A 21,288-nucleotide genomic window follows, 5' to 3' on the forward strand; every position below is an offset into this window, starting at 1 on the left:
CCTTCAGTGGTAAAGAAGTTTTTAACTTGATACTACATATGAAATGTGCTATTAATACACTGTGCTTCTTTGTAACATTTACCTCCCAATAAATCATATTCTAATGAAAACACTTTTTAAAGGGAAAGAGGAGGATGGACCTGAGGAGTGGGATTTACAATCTTTACACTTCAGTAACAGCAATTTGAAAGCACTTTGGTAAACACTTCACACATCATCCCCCATGACTCAATGGATTCACCTCACATTCACAGTAGGCTTCCTAGCAACTCTTTCTTTACCAGTCCATTTTTCCATTTACTGAGAACAATACTGAGAATGAGTCATTTCTGCAGAATACAGCCCTTCACGTACACCAGATGCTTAATGTTGCACTCTGCGAAGAAAAAAAACCCTAATGTCTACTCAAATTACTGTATTGATCACCAAAACCTGTCAGCATTTTGCATCTTTTGTAAATGTTTACTTTGGAATACATTTGAATGTTTTTTGAAGTTAAGATCTTAATACTGCTCGGCAAAATGCATCACCAGGTTCTGTAAGAGCTAACACCTAATTAGCTCAGTTAGTAGCAGCTTGAGAATACCTCCCAAACAATGACCAAAATTAATGTCTTTCACTAAGGGAGTAAAACAAACAGGAAAAAAAACCTGAAAGCTTTAGAACTGAGAAAGAGCATTTCCTCATGTTTTTCAAAGCTTTCCCTTTCAATTCCATTGAATATGTTCTTATAAATAAGTATTTTTATGGGTTTTGGTGTTACATTTTTTAAGCAGTTCTTACAGTAGTTCTATAAAAATCCTGCCTGACTAGTGAGGTACGTGCAGAACAGACAAGCAGGGCTCCTGTCCCTTCGTCCATCTCTGGAAGCAGCAGAAATCAAAAATGAACAGTGAACAGTGCTGAAGTCAAGTAATGTACTGGGATGAAACTATACAACTCTTGGGGGGATGTTCAACCAATCACTGAAAAATCTAAGGAAATAATTAGGAAGCTTACCTTTTTTTCTTTCAGAATAAGAGGGTAACAGCTGAGCCCAGTTCTACCTTCACTCCTTTTGTTTACTTACAGAGGTGTTTCATTACCTGACTTGTTACAATTAGAGCAGCCTGATGTTATTTGGTGTGAAATAAAGGTACTTGCCTACAGCCACACATTACACGTAAGGGCAGAACAGAAAAATGACACAGTAACAGGCAGATGCTGTAAATCCTAAATTATTCACAACCTATTCAATACATAATAAACCAGTCCTGGCAAATTAATTCTAGTAAGAAAAGAACGAAATTTTTAAGTTATCCCTACAAATTATTTAGTTCCTCTACAAACCAAATATTTAGCAGTTGCAAATAATTAAGATGTAAAAGACAAAAGAAGTGTTTAATCAGTTCCTCATCAGATGTGTGCCAGATACCACAAAAGATGGCACTACTTTACCAAAGAAAAAACAAATGCTCAACACACTGAAGTACACAAGAACAGCATTTAACATCAATTGAATTCAAACAATCGTTGATTATTTCAAGTAGTTTTTCATGCACTTGCAAGAGGCATTTTGGATTTTGAAGTTAGTTTTAATCTAGAAATAAACTAATTGTAAAACCTAGCCAGGAGTGCAGCTGTATACTTCTAGTCTCTCATTTTCATAAGCACTAAAGAAGCCTGGTTTTGGTCTTATTCTCATTAAGAGCCTAAAAACTATTTTGATGGGATTACACACAATATGACTGCTATTTTGACATCCTGAGCTCTCCTGACAAAAAAATGTTTTATTACAAAAAAAAAAAAAAAAAAAAAAAAAGAAGAAAATCTTCAGTGTAACAGTAACAGTTACAGATGCTGACAAACTCAGTTTTCAGCATCATAAACGTCACTGGGATTCTCTTTGGGAAAGCGACAGTTCCAAAAACGATAATAATTAGGCTTAATATAGTTCTAAGCCAAATTATGGCAGCTGTTCATGCCACAACAAAGAGCATTTTTAAGTATCAAGAATGCAATTTAACTACAACCAAACTCCCAAAATATTTCTGATTCACAGCAAGTTACTGAGAACACTGAGTATATCCCAGAGCTGCTCTTACCTTTCCTGGCAGCATCTGTTCTCCGTCTTGCTGGCGACACCAGATCCTTTACAATCTGTAGCACTTGAATCATTGCTCCTTAGCAAGATCAAAGGAATAAGGTGCTCCTCTAAAATTCCAACAGGTTTCATTACTACACCTTATTACATGGCTGTCTTCAGTATGCTCAAGCAAAACTGCTGCAGGAAGAACTCATCTACCTTCCCAGCAAGATTTCTGCCTGACGACTCTATAGGCTGGGGTGATGGATTTAAAGTGACTTCAGCACAAGCAGACAAAAAACTGCAAGCAGTCCTAAATGTATTTCTAGAGAACATTTTAGAATTGTTTACTGCAGAGAACACATACTGATTTCTCTACATAAAGTTGAAAGGAAACGTTCACAAAGTAGCTAAAAGGAAAAAAAAAAACCTTGAAACGAGTGCGACAGATGCAGCGAGCTCCCCTAGGCTCAGTAACTAACAAGTGTGGCTGCATCCTCTTTTCAAGTCAGTCTCAGTTCATGAAATTTCACGTAACGCTTAAAGAAAGACTCCGGTGCAGTGCAGAGCCAGCGTCAGACCCACCAACAGAACTAAAATTAAACCCAGCCTGCAAAAACTCCATCAGGCACAAGCAAGCTCCTGCTAAAGACATTTATTGGGCTCCTCTTCTCCCCCCTCTAACAGAAACCTCTGACACCCTCGTACGTGACAGGAATCCTCACACACCGGGAGGCACGCTGCAAATCCTGGGAGGATTTCAGGCATTCTTTCACCCACCACCAGAGGCCCAGAGAACTATTTCAGCAAAGGTATTGGCATTACTTGTGTCACGTAATTTTAGGCAGACAGACTGCTGTATGTGCCCCACAACATTTTTAATGACATTTGGAAAATGTACAAAGGCCCTTCAGAAGTGCCTTTTGTCAAAGCCTCTGCAGAGCTATCCCAAAAAAAAAAAAAAAATCCCGAGGAATCATGTTTTATGTGATCACTTTAAATAACTGTCAGACCTGAAGAGGCTCTGAGAACACTTCAGAAAACTGAATTCCTATGCAGCACTGCGAGGCCTCGCACACAGAGAGATCAATTTAGGAAGCCAACTACATGTTCTGAAAATCGTAACATGAAAACAAACCACAGGCCACATTCTCTGGCCTTTAGACCTTCTGTTCCCATTGCTTAAGTGTTAGATGGGGAGGAGAAGAGGTCATCTCTTTCCATTTTTCCATTTCCAGCTGCTCATCACAAGCGTTTCAGATTTTAAGATTTACTGGCATATTTATCCATGTCCATGTCAGTCTCTTGAATCACAGAGAGCACAGGAACAACAAACTATGTCTGTTATGTCAGTCTCATTCACAGCCTGGCCACTAATCTCTGCCAGAAGGAAGAGCAACCCAAAGTTCTACCCTATTTGGTTAGTTAAAACAAAAGAAAAGTAAAATCCTTCTCCCTGCCAGGCTGTCCGATTTCTTCTCCCACTCTGCAATCATTCAAGTGTCCACCCAAGAGAAAGCTTGAAGAAACATTCTTCAGTGTTTCAATTTTACATTCTTCAATGTTCTTCAATGTTACAGACAGAATCCTCAGCTTTCATATATAAAGAATAATTTCTAACTCCTGGACATGAAGTTAAATTCCAGGTTTAAGAACAATGACTTTATACCTAGAGAGGTCTGGAGAAGATCACTACAAGCAGACTCTTCCAGAATAAGTATAATTTCAGAACATTTAAGTAAGATGTAAAATGTAGGGTTGTGCAGTAAGGTTTACCTGAAGGTCTGTTATTTAATAATCCAGGGCTCAAAATTGCTGTTGGAAGAATTTTTTCCACAATTATCTCATCACGAGGTGTTTGTTCTTTATTTAGTTGGGTAATCAAACAACTTTTCTTCACGTCAAAAGATATAAAACCAAATGTATATCATTACTTACAACTATATTACATCACAAATTTTTTTAGAAAAACTGACTTCTAACTTCATGGTGTACAAAACACAACTATTACAGAACTACTAAACTTTTGATCATCCTTATATTAACATTTTATGGATAGAAGGAGAAAGGAAGAAAAAAGATATTAAGGTTGAATAAAATGTTCAGTAATAACATCCACTTAGCCTTCCAAAGCAAGCATACACCTTGCAGATCCTACAGTTCATTTTTACATTAACTTGATTATCTCATTGCTACAGCAATGTTCTCAAGTGCTGGAACAAGGAGAGATGGTGGACTGACAGAGATTAACAGTTGGGAAGGGGCAGCAGAGGAAGAAAGAACTAGAAGGCATGACTTGCACCTACTTTTGTGAAAAATTATTTTAAAAGGAAGAAATTAAGCACTTCAGCACCTATTCCCAACTGCAAAAAGAAGTCATTCCTTTTTCTTCCAAACTGTCCCTTACCCTGCTGGCACAGGTCCCTGTCCTCCCTTTTAAAGGGAGACACACAAGAACTTCAGGACTGGAAGTCATTTTACATCACACCTGCCTTCCTCAATGTGGAACAGTTTCCAAAGTTGGTATGCACAGCAGTTTCCCTCTCTTCCTTATTGTGACAATTGGCATGTAGAAAAAAATTGAAAAAACTCACAAAGCCTTAAAATAATTTAGGAAAATGTAAACAACATTCCATATGCAATGTAAAGAAAATGATGCAAGTCTGAAGCAGGCATGATAAATAAGAAATTTCAACAAATCACTGAAACTTTGAATAATTACACAGTAAGCTTGGTGGCTGTTATTTGTGTTTCCTCAAATCAATTTACACCAAGACAGCAACACTAAACCTGCTTTCCTATAGAGGCAATACCAAAAAGACTTCTAGAAATAAACCACACTAAATTGTATCATTTCATCTGTTACTTGTGAGTCAGAACTTGGTTATAGTTCACTCTTTTCTTTGACTGATACTGAACTAACTGATACTTCCACACAATCTGTCACTACAACTGCCACCTCCCAGACCACACATCCTGATAAAGCACCCACTGTGGGCAAGGATACACCAGATGGAAGTTCACAGCAATTCTGACACAGATACACAAGGTGAACCACCAAGAAACCATGTCATAAATTTAGTGTAACAATTTCAGTAGATTCTGTTTGAGAAAAGAAGTATTGCTACATATTCAGAGCATAGACCACCAATCTCTGCCAAGCATTTTTCCTCTTCAACAGAGAGTTTGCTAAGCAATATGTGCTTGATGATGTTCTTGGATTTTGCTTTTCTTCCTTGACTTCAAAATTGCAGGGAATACAGAAATCATGCACATGTTAACAACATGATGAAATATACATTTGTATTGGAAGGAACAGTTAGCCAAGATGGGATTTTATGGATCAATGTGTACAGCCCTTGATCTCTCCCAAGCATAATAAAAAAATGACCTGCATCCTGATTAGTCAGCTATCATAATTCAGAATAAAAATGCTTCCGTTAACGTAATTATAATTAACTGATCTTTGGATGCAGTTCTTTTTCATGAAGCATATTGTCAGGAGGTAACACATTTACAGCACAAATGATGCTGCAGAAGGATGGCTCAGTGGGTACTTGTCAAAGGTATTTGACAGGGGGTAGGGAAGATCAGACTTTAAGTCTGAGGAAGACTTAATATTTTCTCTTTCACTCTCTTCTTCTAATCTGTAATGTTTATATATTCACAGCATTCTGTCTAGGCTATTAAAAACCACCAAGAACCCACAGGGTTTTCCCAGACAGCACTGCAGCTACCCAAAAAGCGCCTGCTTGTTTGTCCTCGTTTACAGAAAGATGTACAAGCTACTAACAGAGAAAAACCCAACCCACTGCAATGGCTCGAGGGCTTTCATTCATAGGAACAGCAGCCCTGCACACATTAGAGTTGAGATGCAAATTACTGTCACTGTTCTTTTCCATCTCTTATCAACCTGAATTGTCTAGAATTCAGATATTCTGCATATTGATTACTCCCAACATCTCTGCAGAAACCTGTGCAGGTCTGATTTCATCATCCTCTCCTGAGTTCCCCAAAGCCAGAATTGTGTCCTTTTCCCTACCTGCTAGACTCCACACTTGGTTAAAATGCCAAGCTTTCAGTCCTGACCCCCCAGGGAAAGGAGAGCACATAACAAAATGTCCAGGAAGGTCCTAGCCCAGGGCAGTTGTGCCACTGACAGCAGGATCAAGCCTCAAGTCTTTTAGAAAGCAAATAAAGACACAAAACACTTCTGGTGACGCTGGCTCTGCAATAGAGCAAAGTCTGACGTTACAGGCAGCAGAAGAGGATTTACAAGGGAGCAGGGTTCATTTGCTCTTTGGACCCTCCTCTCTAGGCTGTAACACCCAGAAGGTGTTTCAGCACCCTACAGTCAGCAGGGCTGTGGGCAGGGCTGTCTGGAACAGGGGCTGTAAAAACTCCAGCACCATCTAAAGTGAGGGCACCTGCTCTTGATGACCCATTGGAATGTTTGCTTTAAAAGCTGAAGTTTCAGGAACCACACATGGCACAACTGCTTCATTGTCCCTCCCATCTTAGCAAAGAGACTCAGAAAATTATTTTCCCATCAGGAACCACTCTCTCATATGCGGGGTAAAAGTTTTCAAGAATAGATTAAAGGATTAAGGAAATACAAGTCAAATAACAGGGAAAAGAGTCTTTAAATCTCAAATAAAAGTATATCATAAGTATATTATTGCATAGTCCCTTCACAAAAAAAAATAAACCACCCGTTTATTTCTTGCAAAAACAATGAATTCACATAAAGTCTATCCAGCAGCTAAGGCACACACCTTAACTATCTCCACTATCCCCAGAAACATTTTGTTTTATGATACTCCTGTCAGTTCCTGTCTTCAAATTATTATCTCGAAACAATAAGGCATTGAGCTCTAAGACAGGCAATATATTGTAATAAAAATTATTACTAGAGCTGCCATGAAGTAGGTTATCTATTGTTTCTCACTAATATTTTGAATTAATTTTCCAATTTCTGAACTGAAGCCAACAGCTTTTACTAAATTTTCAATAATCTATCATAGTTGGACAAGAAGTCTAGAGTTCCAAATCAATAACTAACTGTCCCCATAAAGCTCTGAAACTTTAAATTCTTAATCTTTATTATTTTCTACAGATCGTTCTTTGAAGCAAGAAAGAGGCAAAAAGAAGAAAACCTAATGCCCTCAAGAATTCCTATGTGAAATTCTGATAGCCTTTCTTGTAAAAATGTTTGCACCAGTGACACAACTCCATTTATTATTCAGGACATAGTTTTTCAAAAATGACTGCTTTTGGGTATGCATTTTGCAAAGCATCCAGAAAAATAAATAAACATCCTCACAGTCTTCTCAATGGCCCTTCAGAGTCAGTAACTATTAATCCAACAGAATTTGCATCCACTTAGGAATATTTTTTTCTTCATTTCTAGCAGGTTTGCTCCCAATTTTAAAGCACGAAACTATGGCTGCAGATCTAGGAGCCTTATTTAGAAGGCATCTTCTAAAGAAGAGAAAGTAGCTTGATCTAAAGACTGGAAAAGTAATAATTTCAAGAGAAAGCCTTTTTTTTTTAAAGTCTGTTTTTCTTTACACTCTAAACATACAAGAAAGCTGTTCATTAAATTCAGATAATGGAAAACTTCAATAAATGGTCAATGGAAGTAATTCTACCTTTTCCAGGAAAAAAATCCTATAAACCTGAAACAGAAAAACAAATGCTGTAACTGGGGAAAAAAGTGAAGACAGAAAAACACAGGGCCACATTCTGCAGAGCTTAGAGCACACAGTGAAGGAAAACTACACATTGCACAACTCCATCCCTGCTCAGTGCTCTCGCTGTCACCCTTCTTGCACAGTTTTCACCCCTTCAGCTCTTGCTACAACACATTCTGCACGTGGCTCTGGACTCTAACAAGACAGACAGTGAGTCTCCCAGAGAGCCACAATGAAGCCCAGGGAACTGCCTGTGTAAACCACTTTTATCACCCTGATAGCAGACACCAGACACTAATGGAGATCAGTATCAGAAGTTTGTGCTCATGTAAGTCTTGATGCGCTCTTCAAAAAAAAAAACTACAAAAAGGAAAAAACATGTATAGATGTACAATTTATTTTTTCTTCCCAATAAATGTGTTTTATACCTGTCACCTCCATGACCAAAGGTTATTGCTTCTTCTTTGCTCCTATATTTTCTGTAGAACTGTAGGTTTAGACATACAAGTGTGTCTAAACTGCACCATTTAGCAACAGTTCAAAAGGTTCCAAAAGCTCTAAGATATTTAACCCATAAAGACCTGGCAAAAGAAAATAGCTCAGGCTGCAGTGCAGAATTCCTTAAACACAGGGGTACTCATGTCTTTTGGGTCTATTAGGATTTTTCAAGCAAGCTACAAAGCATTATGAAAATGACTAAGAATAGAATCACAGATTCTTATTGTGAATCGTCAAATTAATTCAATTTCTTTCTCTTCACACTCACACCATGCCTTTCAAAGGCCAAATGGTCACTTTATAAGGCTCAAGAAAAGGTCAAAAAAGCAACAACAAAGCAAATGGAATTCCACCACCACTCCCCACACCCCCAAAAAAACGTTGTCTGTAAGCAGTCCTTTTTAAATGATTGATAAAATAATGTTTGGTGGGTTTTTTTTTTTTTTAAACAGGAGGAAGAAAGAAGATGGTGGCACAAGATCTCATCTCAGTGAATGCACACACCCCACAGGATTTCTCAGTCTTCCTCATATTAGATAGCAAGTTTTCATATAGCTTTAGCTGCAAATGAAAATTTTTCTGAGAAGAAAAAAGTCCCATACTAGAAGTCTGAAAAAGAAATCAGACATTAATGAAGTTGTAATTACAATAGCAAAAACTGTTTGAAATATATTCCCCAATAATATGCAGCATTTCAAACAGAATATGCAGCAATTTTACACTGCCTGGATTTGGGCCATGGCTGTAGTGCTAATCAACAAATTTAACTTAAGCTAAAGGATATCATTAAATGTTCTGTCAAACCTAAGCACAAAGAAAGAAGCCACACTAGTCATTAAAGACTTTTTTTGGATTTGCTATATTAAACAAAAATCAAAACTTTACTATCTTACATGTGCTAATACTGAAGTCAAAGTACATTCATTAGTTTAATCAGCCATAGACTGATAAATGTGAATGTGTGTTCAATTCAAAGAAAGAAGAAAAATAAAAACTTTGCTTTTAATTTAAACCCTTACTTGGCTTCCTTTTGAAGAGGATATAAATGAGACTAATAATCTTGTACCTCCCTGAGGCAAAGAAAAACTAGAAAACTCTATGCACTGTTATTTGTTAGCATGATTAAATCCTCCACTGCATGTACATTTCTAGGCTGATATTTAATCCAAGTAATAAAATGCAGCTGTAGAGAGGCAGGAAGAACATCAAACCTTATTAGTCCACTGCAAAATACACATTACTTTTATTAAGCCCATGTATTTGCAGCCATAGTTTGTGCAGCAAATAGTACACAGTGTGGCTTTCTGTCTCTGCAAGAAAACTCAAAACTTCTAAAACAAGTTTTTGAATACTCTGTAATAGGCTAATCTAACGCTTGAAGTGGCATCTAATCCCGCAAAAGCAACCTACCTCAGCAATAAAAAAACTGTTACAAAGACACATTCAAAGGAAGAAAAAGTTCAACATTTCAAAAGTAGCCAATGGAAATCACGCCAAAGGTCACACAGAGCAGAAGGGAACCACCCTCCTTTGAAAGGAAGCATACCTGGGTCTGTTTGCTTCCTGCACTCGTGTTCTAATGGGACACACCATTATTACCTGTTCACTTTCAGACCTCTGCCTCCTGCTCTCCTTCTATGTTCACTCAGAATGCAGTCTTTCAAAGCAGATTGTAACTAATGTGTTTTAAAAATCCAAGCTTAGCACTTGAATGTGACAATCATGTTAACTGTGACTACTTGCATGCCCCCACTGTTGAACAGTTCTCCTATTCCCTCATCAATGAAAAAATGGTAGAAACACTTGGGCATCTGAGACTTCTTTAGTCAGCTTCACCTTAAGACAATCCATTTATCCAAATGAAAAATGTCTTACCTACTTATTCCGTGAACAAGAACACAGGAACCTACTAACACTGTCCCAGTTTTGGCAGATGGAAAACTGTAGTGCATTTACTGTTCTCTACGTTCTCTGCAGCTGTAGAGAATTTAAAATCATGCCAAGTTTCAGCCAACAACTGCCATGGTCCAGACAAGAAGGGTCATCACTACCCAGTATTACATTCAGGCACTGCAACCTAGCATTTTAACTCCCACTGGCACTACACCAGTGCTAGAGGAACAGAAGTTCCCCATTCCCCCTTGCAGGGATTTATCCTTGTTAAATTTCACTGAATAACATCCAGGTAACCTGGCCTTGCTACATCATCCACTGAATATACAGTGTTAAACAAAAACACAAATTGTGTTAGTTCTTCTACATGGATGTTCCACTTAATGATTGATTGCATTAACAAGAGGGGGAAAAACACTCAAGAGCCTTACAGTGAGTTTCACATAAATATTATTTCTTTTAGTTTGTTTTAATGCACAAGGAATAAATAAATATTGAAATGTCACTAAAAGTGACTCATTAGCCTTTGCTCTAAAAAGAAAACTTTCCTACCACATACTTAGAGCAAAACATACAAATATTTTTGTCACTGCTTCTGAATAGAAAAGGGAGGTGGGAGACAGGAAAGGAAATGAGAAGAAAAAAAGCAAAATTGACACTTTTCAATTCGTACCTCATCTTTTTACAGCAAGCAACAGACCAATTTTTTTTCTCTCCTGCTCTCCAAGACCATGATATCCTTCAAACATTCTTACAGTAATTTGATGCAACTGGGGAAGAGAGGAAGCTAAAAGCTTGTCTAGTTTTTGCAGCCAGATATAAAATAATATGAGCTGTAACTGCACTGAAGCTCCCAAGGCAAGGAGGGTCTGCAGAGCAGCCTGACCACAAGCATGGCTGTAGCACAGCATCACTCCACAAACTCAGAGCTGCAGCCCACAAGTGTCACCTCCAAAGCTAAATTTGGGGGACAGCAGGAAATGAAGGTTATACCATTGTACTGTCTGAACAACTCAGACACAGTAGCACCACAAAATAAAACTCCTCATATAATGCTGTATAAAATTCTACTACAAAGGAAAAAAGAGAAGGAAAAAGCTTTCTATTGAATGCAACAGAACATTCTGGTGAGAGACTTACTTCCCTATGTCCCTAAAAATTCTGGCAGGTCTGACTTGTGCTCAAAAGAGTTCTGAGTAAGGCTTTCAGCACTCCACCACAGAATTAGGCAGGTTTTCAAAGAGCTTTTCAAGGCTAAAACAGAAAGACTGCATTCAGGAATCCTCTCCTATGGCAAACCACAGTGCTTTATTAAAACAAAGTGCCCTTATACATTAGGGATCTGTTAGATTAATGACTGCCCTGGCCAAAAGCACTGAGGTTCTACAGCATGTTGGTATACCTTCCATTCTGGAGACCATTATGTCACACAAAATAAAACTGAGGGAAAAAAAAGGAAGAGAAGAAAGAAAACAACACATATGCCAGCTTCCCAAACCAGAAGAACTTGGGAGTTCTACACAGATTTGTGCTTGCTTCAGAAATTTTGAGCAGGATAGGAACAGGTTTACCAATAGCCTTGAAAAAATTCCAGTGTTATCTTGACAGTCTCCCATATAACTTTAGGAATTAAAATACCTTAATTATAGGGGAGAGGGTCCTTTGCAATGAGAGCTTAAACAAGCCTTATAATCCGCTGATTGATAGGATATCAATCCTATCACTTAAGTGCAGCTGCTTTGTTACCACAAACATCTGCAATCCTTGTAAATAGGGAAAGGATAACAGGCTGGATAGTTTAAGTAAAGAAAAGATCTTAAACAAATATGGAGCCAATAATCTCACTATGTTACTTACATAACCCCACTTCTGGCAACAACCCCAAATATTTTCCAACTGTGTTACAAATCAAAGAAGTCGTTTCCTATCAGTAGCTGGGTAAAGTATGTCAAAATAGTTTTTCTTGAAACACAGTCAATTTAGCTTAAAGTAACCACATATCTTTTAAATCAGGTGCTTTGTTTCTTGAATATGAACATTAATAACAACATGAGACTGCAGCTCAATTATTTTTCATAGCTGTGATAAAGTTACGCCACTGAGCAGCAGTACTTCACATTTCCTGCACAGTGCTGCATATTATTCAATCATTTGTATGGAAAGTGAGAATCAACATGACTCACGACAGGCAAGGAAAGTCCTGTGAACACCTCATTTAACACTTGGGAAAGTTCTTCTTCAGTCCATTTCTAACCCTTCATCCCATTCAGCTGTTTTGTGAATTCTCCAATTCAACAGGAAATAACACCACCATTAGGAAGCTTAAAACTGCAGCCTCTAAAAGTCCTCCTGCAGTAACTGCAACATTGTTCTGTGACTATGCAGTGCCTTATGCAGAGAAAGGGGTGCCCACAGTTGCTTTTCATCTGTATTTTAGTTGGGAATTCCTGCATCCTTCCCCCTTTGGAATGCACTTGAATACCACCCTCAATTTATCACAGGATGAATAGGATCCCAGAAATATGAATTGCTTACATAGTGGCAGATACTTGATACTCACTCCAGAGAACAAGGTTACAGTGTTCTTGTGCTACTCACTCCTTCTGCTGCAGGAGCACCAAAGACCCAGGATAAAGGCATCATTGTGCAATGTTCTATATAAAGGAGCACAGAGAGAGGTCCAAAGACTAGGATTTAAATTAAAAACGATGTAATGGGAGAATATTATCATGCCAAAGGCATGTACTCCTGTGTATGCCAATTAGTCATAATAATTCAGCACTCCTTACTGGCCATCAATCAAAACAGAGGCAGACAAATGTTAGAAGATTATTCTCCTTTATTTATAATTTTTACTATCTCTAATGTAGGTATATAATTTTACATTGTAAAGCAAAAATAATTACATAAAATATATATCACAACTAAAACATGTAATGAATGTTTAAATATACATAAATTACTATCATAACCATCTTTATATCATCCTTGTTGTTTCAGAGACACACAGAGCTAAGGTATCATAAAGTAAATAATTTGTAAACAATCCAACCTTAATTTCCAGTACAAACATGGCAGAATAAATGTGAAGTGCAACTATCTAAAAAGGACACATTTGGGGAACAGTGTGTATATGAAAACACTGGAACTCCAACATTATGATGGCATTAATGATGGTAATTTTCCTGCCACAGCTCTCCTGTCAGCTCAAAACTAACAATAGTTTCCTGCCAGTGTCAACATTTTGGTTTACAAACAGAAATTACATCTCTTTAAAAGGAGGTGTCATGTTGCACTAATTTATTTAGAGAAGCCCCATCAACCTACCAGGAAAAAACCCAAATGAAAGAAGATAGATTTGAAATTCCCTTTATAGAAAATAAATTTAAAAATAAATACAACACCTTTTAAAAGATGTTCAGTCAATGTATCTGAAATGTATGCAAAGGGTTTTATAAATTTAACTTTACTATACATTGATTATTTACATTAAACAGTAAATATTTTACAGTAAGTCTTTGTCAGAAAAGCCCTATAAATGTGACATTACTGAACTGAACCTACCACCTGCAAACACAGCTTCTGGAGGTGATTAATACATTTTTTGGTAACTGCAACCTCCTGCAAAGATACAGCTTCATTTCAGACTATGGAGATTGAAGACTTACTTTGTTGAAGTAAATACGTGACAAAATAAAAGTCAAAAACTGATAATCTGCCTCTTTGACCTAAAAATAAATTTTAAGTGCAAAGAAAGCAACGACTTACCAGCCGTAACAATCCTAAAATGTGACCAAAAACAAAGGAAGGATTACGAAAACAAATTTTTAAAATAACTTTAAATCTGTTTAAATACAGACAAATTTCAAAAAGCTTTTGTGTTCTGATTTATTTCAATAGCTGTACTATGAGAAAAAAAAATCCACAAGGTCTAAGAAGCTGCATCATTACGTCAATTGAATAAATAAAAATCCAATATAATAAAATGCAAATATTAAAACAACAAGTAAGTTTCCCATGTGATACACCAGTTTTGTGCACAGTATTTGGGTTTATATTTTATTGCTACTCATGCACCCTGTGTATTCAGAGGAGCAGTTTAATTACAGTATTGGTGAGAAACTGGGTCATGCAAGATCTGATTAGCCCTCTGGAGATGCCTCTCCTTGCTTAGCATAGAGGAAGCCCAAGATTACCACATTCCTGAACAACTTAAGCTACAGTTCCCTGCACACTTCCAGCGAGGCAAAACCAGCATTTACCAGAATCTCAGCCCCAGATCATTGATCCCCACCCCTGCAGCGTTCCCTGCAGGGCAGCAGTGCACCCCTGGCTGCAGCCACCTAGGCAAGAGCTTAGGGAGCCCCCCCAGTTCCAGTCAGCCTCATGAATGCTCCTGTAACAAGGAAGAATGCAGGAATTCAGGCAGGCAAAGGACACCAACCCACTACTGGCAGGGGCAACATCTTAAAGAGGTCATGAAATTTTAAGACCCTGAGTTCAGCCTTGGCTCCTGCAGCCCAAACCTTTCTAATGAAACTTCATTCAAAACATGGTTGTTGAGACCACACAGGTTCCTGTAACTCATTAATTCTGATCTCTGAATCTGTATTTTGAGTCAGAAAATTATCTCCAGTCCAGTTGCTCACAGTCTCACCAGGTACAAGCTACACTATAAAGAGGAGATAGAGCAGCAAGCAGCAGTACCCTAAAAAAAGAGATCTGAAAAGTTAACACAACACAGAAGAGCAAGAGTGAAGCAAGACCGAGTGACAAATTCTCGTACTACAAGATTGCAGAGGCAAACAACAACATGTCTTTTTCATGCTTCAACACCCCACTACAAAAAAGTTAATAGGGTACTACTACTGATGCAAATTCTCATGTGTCACTACAGTTACAGTGAATTCCCTTGACAGCTAATAAAAGAAGAGGAAAAATTAAATAAACACTGATATTATCAATGAAGCAATTTTAGGGGACACTAATATACAGTAGTTCACTAGTTAAAAGTCTTGTGGGTTTCCTTCTTTTTCCCATAGCTGAGTTGCAGGGTGGTTACTATTATTTAACTCCTAAAAATTTTTATTAATATTTCACAAGTCTTCAAAGTCACCTTTTACAAATCTGCATTATGGCTCTGTCCCCCATATCCAACAATTCTTTATTATTCACAGCTTCAGTTTTTCAAAGAGAATTACTATTTCAAGTTTTAGGAAAGATAACCCAGGACACACAATAGCTTCTTCTCTGTTTCTCAAGTCACAGTATTTATGAAGATTAGAAGACAACTGTGCTGTGAAATCACAACAATTGTGAAAACACTAACTATAGCTTCAAATTTGCATTTTATGACTTGGCTTCCAGGGTTCATACTTCAAAACTAAAACAAAAGTCTAGCATGTAACATAATAATCTGACATCCTTTAACTATTCATTATTACATAGTGTTAAAGAATTTTAGTTTATTTGTAAGCTCTCCTTCCCAGCACGCAGTTGTCTCAATGAATCAGAACCTAGACTTTTTCCTTCCTTTCATTCAATCTCAGCTCATTGCAAAGAAGTGATGACTACAGAGCCTCTTCCACCAAATAATTCAGTTTTTAAATCATTTGCAACACTTTACCCACACTACATAAAACGTGCAGCCACCTACACTTAGGTAAAACAAACAAAAAATCTATTTCCCAGTATTTTGTTTATGAACTGTTTGACTTGGTCCTCAGTTCACTACGGATTCATTCTGACACACCAGGAGGGGAGACTGAGGGGTGAGGGGGAAAAATGAGCCAGCTTTAACTCACAGACTTTCCTTAGGACAGGGAGCTCTAGAGATACCCAGAACACTTTCCTCAGCTGCAAGCACAGAAATAATCATGTGTAGAATGGTTTGGGTTGGAAGTGACCTTGAGATCATCCAGTTCCTATGCCCTGCCATGGACAGGGACACCTTCCACTTGCCCAGGCTGCTCCAAGCCTCATCCAGCCTGGCCTAGAAGGAGTCACTACAGCACTGCATCTTGACCTGGCTGACCTAAAATGTCAAGGCTGACCTTAATATTTGTTTTAGTTCCCGAGTTCACTGTTCATGAACACGGACATTGACAGCCAAAACTATTTCTTTACATACACTATGAGAACACAGAAGAAAAGAAACAAAATCTATGATTTCAGAAATCCCAAAACCACAAGGTTCCTCTGTGAACACAGACTAGAAAGCCAGAGCTGTAATGAGAGGTCAAGGTATGGAACCAACCATGAAACAGAAGCAGCCTTTAATCACACCACTGTGGACTTGATTTGAACTGGTGAGGCAAAAACTGCCCCCATCATTACCAGGCCACACCAAGCATTTGCAGAATGTAAGATTACACTGCACAGCACCTCTCAAAATGTGTTCTCTCACACAAAATGTGTTCCTACCCTCAGTCAAACAGAAAGAAATGAATTGATGGGAGTGAAGCACAAAGAAGGTGATCTTCCCAAATGCATGCAGCATTAAGTTTTTAGTGTGTTAGAAATAAAACTAGAAGCAGAAAGACAAAGTCAGGAAAGAAATATTCTGTATTATAAATTGGCACTGCATCTTACGCATTTAAGGGGAAAAAATGAAGATGTCAGCAGCTTGTTGCAATAGCGTGCACTAGCCTTAAGTTTCATTATACCAGCTCAAATAATTTCACTGTACTGACCTTTCCTCAAAGGAGAAAAGAGCAGGAAAATCCCCAACAATAAAGAGCAAAGTTTATAACACTAAGAATTTATCATGACGCTACACATTTTCTGGCCACTAAACACCTGGAGAAAATGTAGATTAAATCAACTCTTTCTGTGGTGGGACATTCTAGGCAAGTTGCATCAACCAGGATTTCTCTGACAAGTTATCTTTAAATACAAAACAAATCAATAATCAACTTCACTTAGCTACACTTGATACTATTACAAACCCTTTAAGGATCTGACCTCAGTGTACTGTAAGGCATACAATGGAAAAGCACAATTTCAAATCCAAATCTGTCTTACCCTTATTTATGAAAACAGACATTTACAAAGCTGTTCCACAGAAATAAAAGCCTTAACAGGGACTGCCTCAGTTTAAACAGATTTTCTGTATTGTCCAACAACAAACTACCACCATGAATGATGAACTCTGCAATTCTGTCAATGCTCTTCCCCAATACAAGGAAAGATCCAGTACAACAGGATCCAAAGCAGGCACTTACACACCTGGTAACTATTAAACAAGTTAAACAAAAAGCCAGCACTCTCATTCACTTTCAAAAAAAAAAAATTAAGTGATCACTGGCTTAAAAATAAGCATGTGTGTGCTTCATAAGTACTCAGATTTACTTCTACAAGGCATTTAAATAAAATAATAAGCTTTGTGTAACAAATTTTATATGGTAAACAACAAATATTATATGGTAAAAATTACTTCATCTAGTAAATAAAGTTGGCAAAATGCCAAACAGATATGATCTGCCTGTGAATAAATTTAGGACAGATATTAGAAAAAGGATTTAATTATTTTAGGACTTAGCACCTAGCACAGCCCTTCACAAAGAGCAACATATATATATATATTGAATCAAGTACATCACAAGAAAATACCAAGTAGGATTCAATCATGTAGCCTGCACATAACAGCATTCTGGAGTTTTTAGTGGCCTTCTGATGGCTGAGATTACCTCATTTTAGACAGATTTTTTGTGTGAGTGACACTAGGTGATGCACAATTTAGGAATACTAGAGACTCCCACCATTTTTAATACACCTAGCTCTTCTAGGTGCCCACAGATTTTGTGAATAAGCACACATATACAGAACTGTGCAAATAAATGCAGCTTCATAAGATATGGTACTTCCTCATTGACTGAGGTATTTAGGAAAGAAGAGCATAAACTGAGGGCTCTGACTATAGTTCAGGTTTCTCTCAAGTAAACCATAAACCAAGAAATTCAACATCAGCCAAACAGAAAACATCTAATCTTCTCCAAACCATATTTTTAAAGAGTGGCACTTTGTGTTGTGCCCTTGAAGCCCATCATAAGCACAGGCTCCAACATCCACCCTACCACAAGAATGTGGCACCCTGCATTGAAGAACATCATTACTGACCACCACAAAAAGTACTGCAAAATGTTATCTTGCATTTGAATAAGGGTCTTCATTCTTCCTAATGAACAGCTGAACCCTCCAGGCTGGAATCAGCTCAAAATCTGACCAAAAACCAAGAGTGTTTTGCTCTAGCACTGTCTGTGTGTGCTGTACCCAAACCAGCATCACCACAGCAGCACCCTGGGAGTCACACTTAACACAGCAACTGAGAGCCAGTTATTTGTTATGTGGAAGACTGAACATAAGGCAATGAAAAACATGAAAAGCTCTATAAATGATGATTCACATACAGTGTTTGACAAATCAGGATGTTTGAATAACTGCCTGGAAAATTGTCCTCTATGCAATACAGCAAATATTTTACATATCATAAAGTAAACAAGTGTGAATAGCAATATGAAAGAAAATAGAAATAAATCTCTATAAAAACTAAAACAGTTCTACCTACACCAGCATGAACCCTACAGTTCAGAAACTCTTCTGAGCTTTTTTTTGGTGTAATTTTTCCTCTGCTGCATTTAGCAAGCATTTCCTTCATCATTCTTTTTTATTTCCAGATGTCAAGAGCAATCATTTTTCATTTAGTTTGACAAGAAATTTAACCAACAATTTTCTTTACTCATTTCCTCCCAGAAACTCAAATGGTCTTATTTTACTGAGAAAGGATATAATTATCCTATGAACAAGATGCTTTTCCTTCAGCACAGAAAGTACAGTTGTGTTGAAGCTGAGCTACATTACAAATATAGTTCCTGTGCAAATGAAGTTTTATCCTTATTTCTATATGAGACAAGGCCAAGTAACATTGCTGACAGAAGCTGCATGAAGAAGTCTCACATCTGCAAAACTTATGAGACCTTCAAATACTCAAAAGAGTTCATGAAAAGAGGTTATCTTACCCATCAGATACGACCTAAAGCAAAACTTCCGGTGGCTTTCATCTGTTTTTTTCCACCATAACAGACATTAAGTCACAGTTTTCTGTGGCTCAGATCATTTCAATACATGCCAGAATTCCTCTGGGATCAAACATCTATACTGGAATTTGAGCAGCGTATTTATTTTTTTTCCTATAAAATGAAGCACGTTCATTTTATGTTGGATTTTTACCAGTTATTTTAATTTACTAGGCAGTCACAAATTTTAGAATTCTTAGCAAACCCAAGGCATTTTCCCCTCAGAGTTACATGTTTTATTTATAATGAATAAAACAAACATCATCTTGTTACAGAACTCAACTTCTTGAAAACGAGACCAGACTACAGAGAAGTCCTACACAGCACACATTGATCAAAACTTTGCAGATTAAAAATGGCATCTGCCAACTCTCACGTTTATTTGGTTATTTTTACAGGACTGAAGACACAAAACTCAGTATGAATATTTTCAAGGAATAACCACCTCCCAAAAGCTACTACAGAAGTTCAGTTCTTCTAAACTACAACCTAAGAGTTTCTTTTTTTCTGAAAGAAAGAAATCTACTTACTCATGACTGGAAACTTCTTTGTATATAATCCAAGACAGGTCTTGAAGCAAGGTATTTTGTTGGAGAAGGTTTCTCAGAGGTATACATGTCCTGAAGATGGGAGGAAAATAAAAATACAAATAATTTTTTCAGCTTCAAATCACTAGAATATATGTTTACATATAAACTGTCTTTCCTACTCTCTCCTCTTTGTTAAAAAAAAAAAAAAATAAAGGAAAACAGAGATCTGTTTGTTATGACTGGGGACCTTTACTGCTTATGGATATATTTGGCTGTTTATGGACTCAAAACGTGCACCTTCCTCTAACAATCACATTACAAACTTGTGTATGTACTAAAAAAAAAGTGCTATAAAAATATAACGTTTGTTATCTCTTGGGAGCAGTTAAAAAGTTAAAAGTGCAAGACTACAACACAGATATAGTAACTGAAAATTCCTAAGTGGTATTTTCCTTCAGCAACCTCAGCTGGCAAAACAATGTAGAAAGCCCCACTTTTTAAAACACAAGAAAGGCAATTAAGATTACTAAACAAGCACAGGTTGGCACTGACATCAAACATTTCCTTCTCAGAAACAAAACCTGAAAAAGCCACCATTCCTAGCAACTACAAACCTACAGTTTCATCAATTCCTCATTGATTTCAAAAAAACATACCCAAGTAGGGCAGATATGGATTCACTAACAATAAGCCTGGCCCTCCCTGAAGCCAAATATAGAGGACTTAATCTCCAACAATGACAGCACAGCAAGTACATTTTGAAAAATTTATTATATAATCTCCCTCCTGCTGCTAAAAGCAAGTTTATCCAAGTCTGACAGAACAGTTAAACGAAAGAAACTTCACTCACAGCTGAGATGAAAAGAAGAAATCCAACATATCTACTAAGCTATACAGAGTTTTCTTCTAATACCTGCACAAATGGAGACTATCTGTAAATTAAGGAATATTATGTGATATATTTCCTTTTTTCAAAACAAATTAGAATCTGCTGAACCTCACCACCTGTGCTAATCCAGCAAGATATCTTGTGCTGACTCAGATTTCAAGTCTCAACTCTCCTGATCTCTTCATGCTCAAAAAAAAAAAAAAAGTAAAATGCAAAAAGACATAAGAGATTTAACTTTTCCTACATTATGACTTCACATAACATTTACAGATCTACAGGGCATAACAAAGTACATGGAACTACCACAGGACATCACAAGAAGTTTCCTTTATCAACTGCTAAAACAATTTTTAAAAAAATAAAATAAACATCAAAGCCACACACACCACGAAAAAAAAGAAATCCAGCTGCCAAAAAGAAGGCTTTGGTAAAGCTGCAGACTGAAATTTACAACCAACCTTTTTGCACTGAAAAAGTAACACAGGGAAGAGACTGATTAGGGCAAGAAAGCAGCTGAAAAACTCCACACAGAAACATTCCAAGTAAGCAGACAGGAACACAAAGCCATGAGATGCTACATCAGTGCAGAACAGTTTGAACTGCAGGCCCTGTCACCTTTCCATGAACGTCTGCTAAATTAAATATT

General features: G+C 37.3%; 1 protein-coding gene across 2 annotated transcripts in view; it reads right to left on the reverse strand.

Moving 5' to 3' along the window:
* The window catches only part of USP6NL (USP6 N-terminal like), a 112,004-nt gene that overhangs the window by 87,049 nt on the left and 3,667 nt on the right, over positions 1 to 21,288 (reverse strand). For both annotated transcript variants that reach the window (XM_041483793.1, XM_041483794.1), the window contains exon 2: positions 19,754 to 19,843. In XM_041483793.1, the coding sequence (XP_041339727.1) occupies positions 19,754 to 19,757 (4 nt within the window). In that variant the 5' untranslated portion in view covers positions 19,758 to 19,843. The remainder of the gene's footprint in view (positions 1 to 19,753; positions 19,844 to 21,288) is intronic.

The sequence above is a fragment of the Pyrgilauda ruficollis genome, unplaced genomic scaffold (assembly GCF_017590135.1).
Source record: "Pyrgilauda ruficollis isolate IOZ18807 unplaced genomic scaffold, ASM1759013v1 scaffold61, whole genome shotgun sequence".
NCBI lineage: Eukaryota > Metazoa > Chordata > Aves > Passeriformes > Passeridae > Pyrgilauda > Pyrgilauda ruficollis.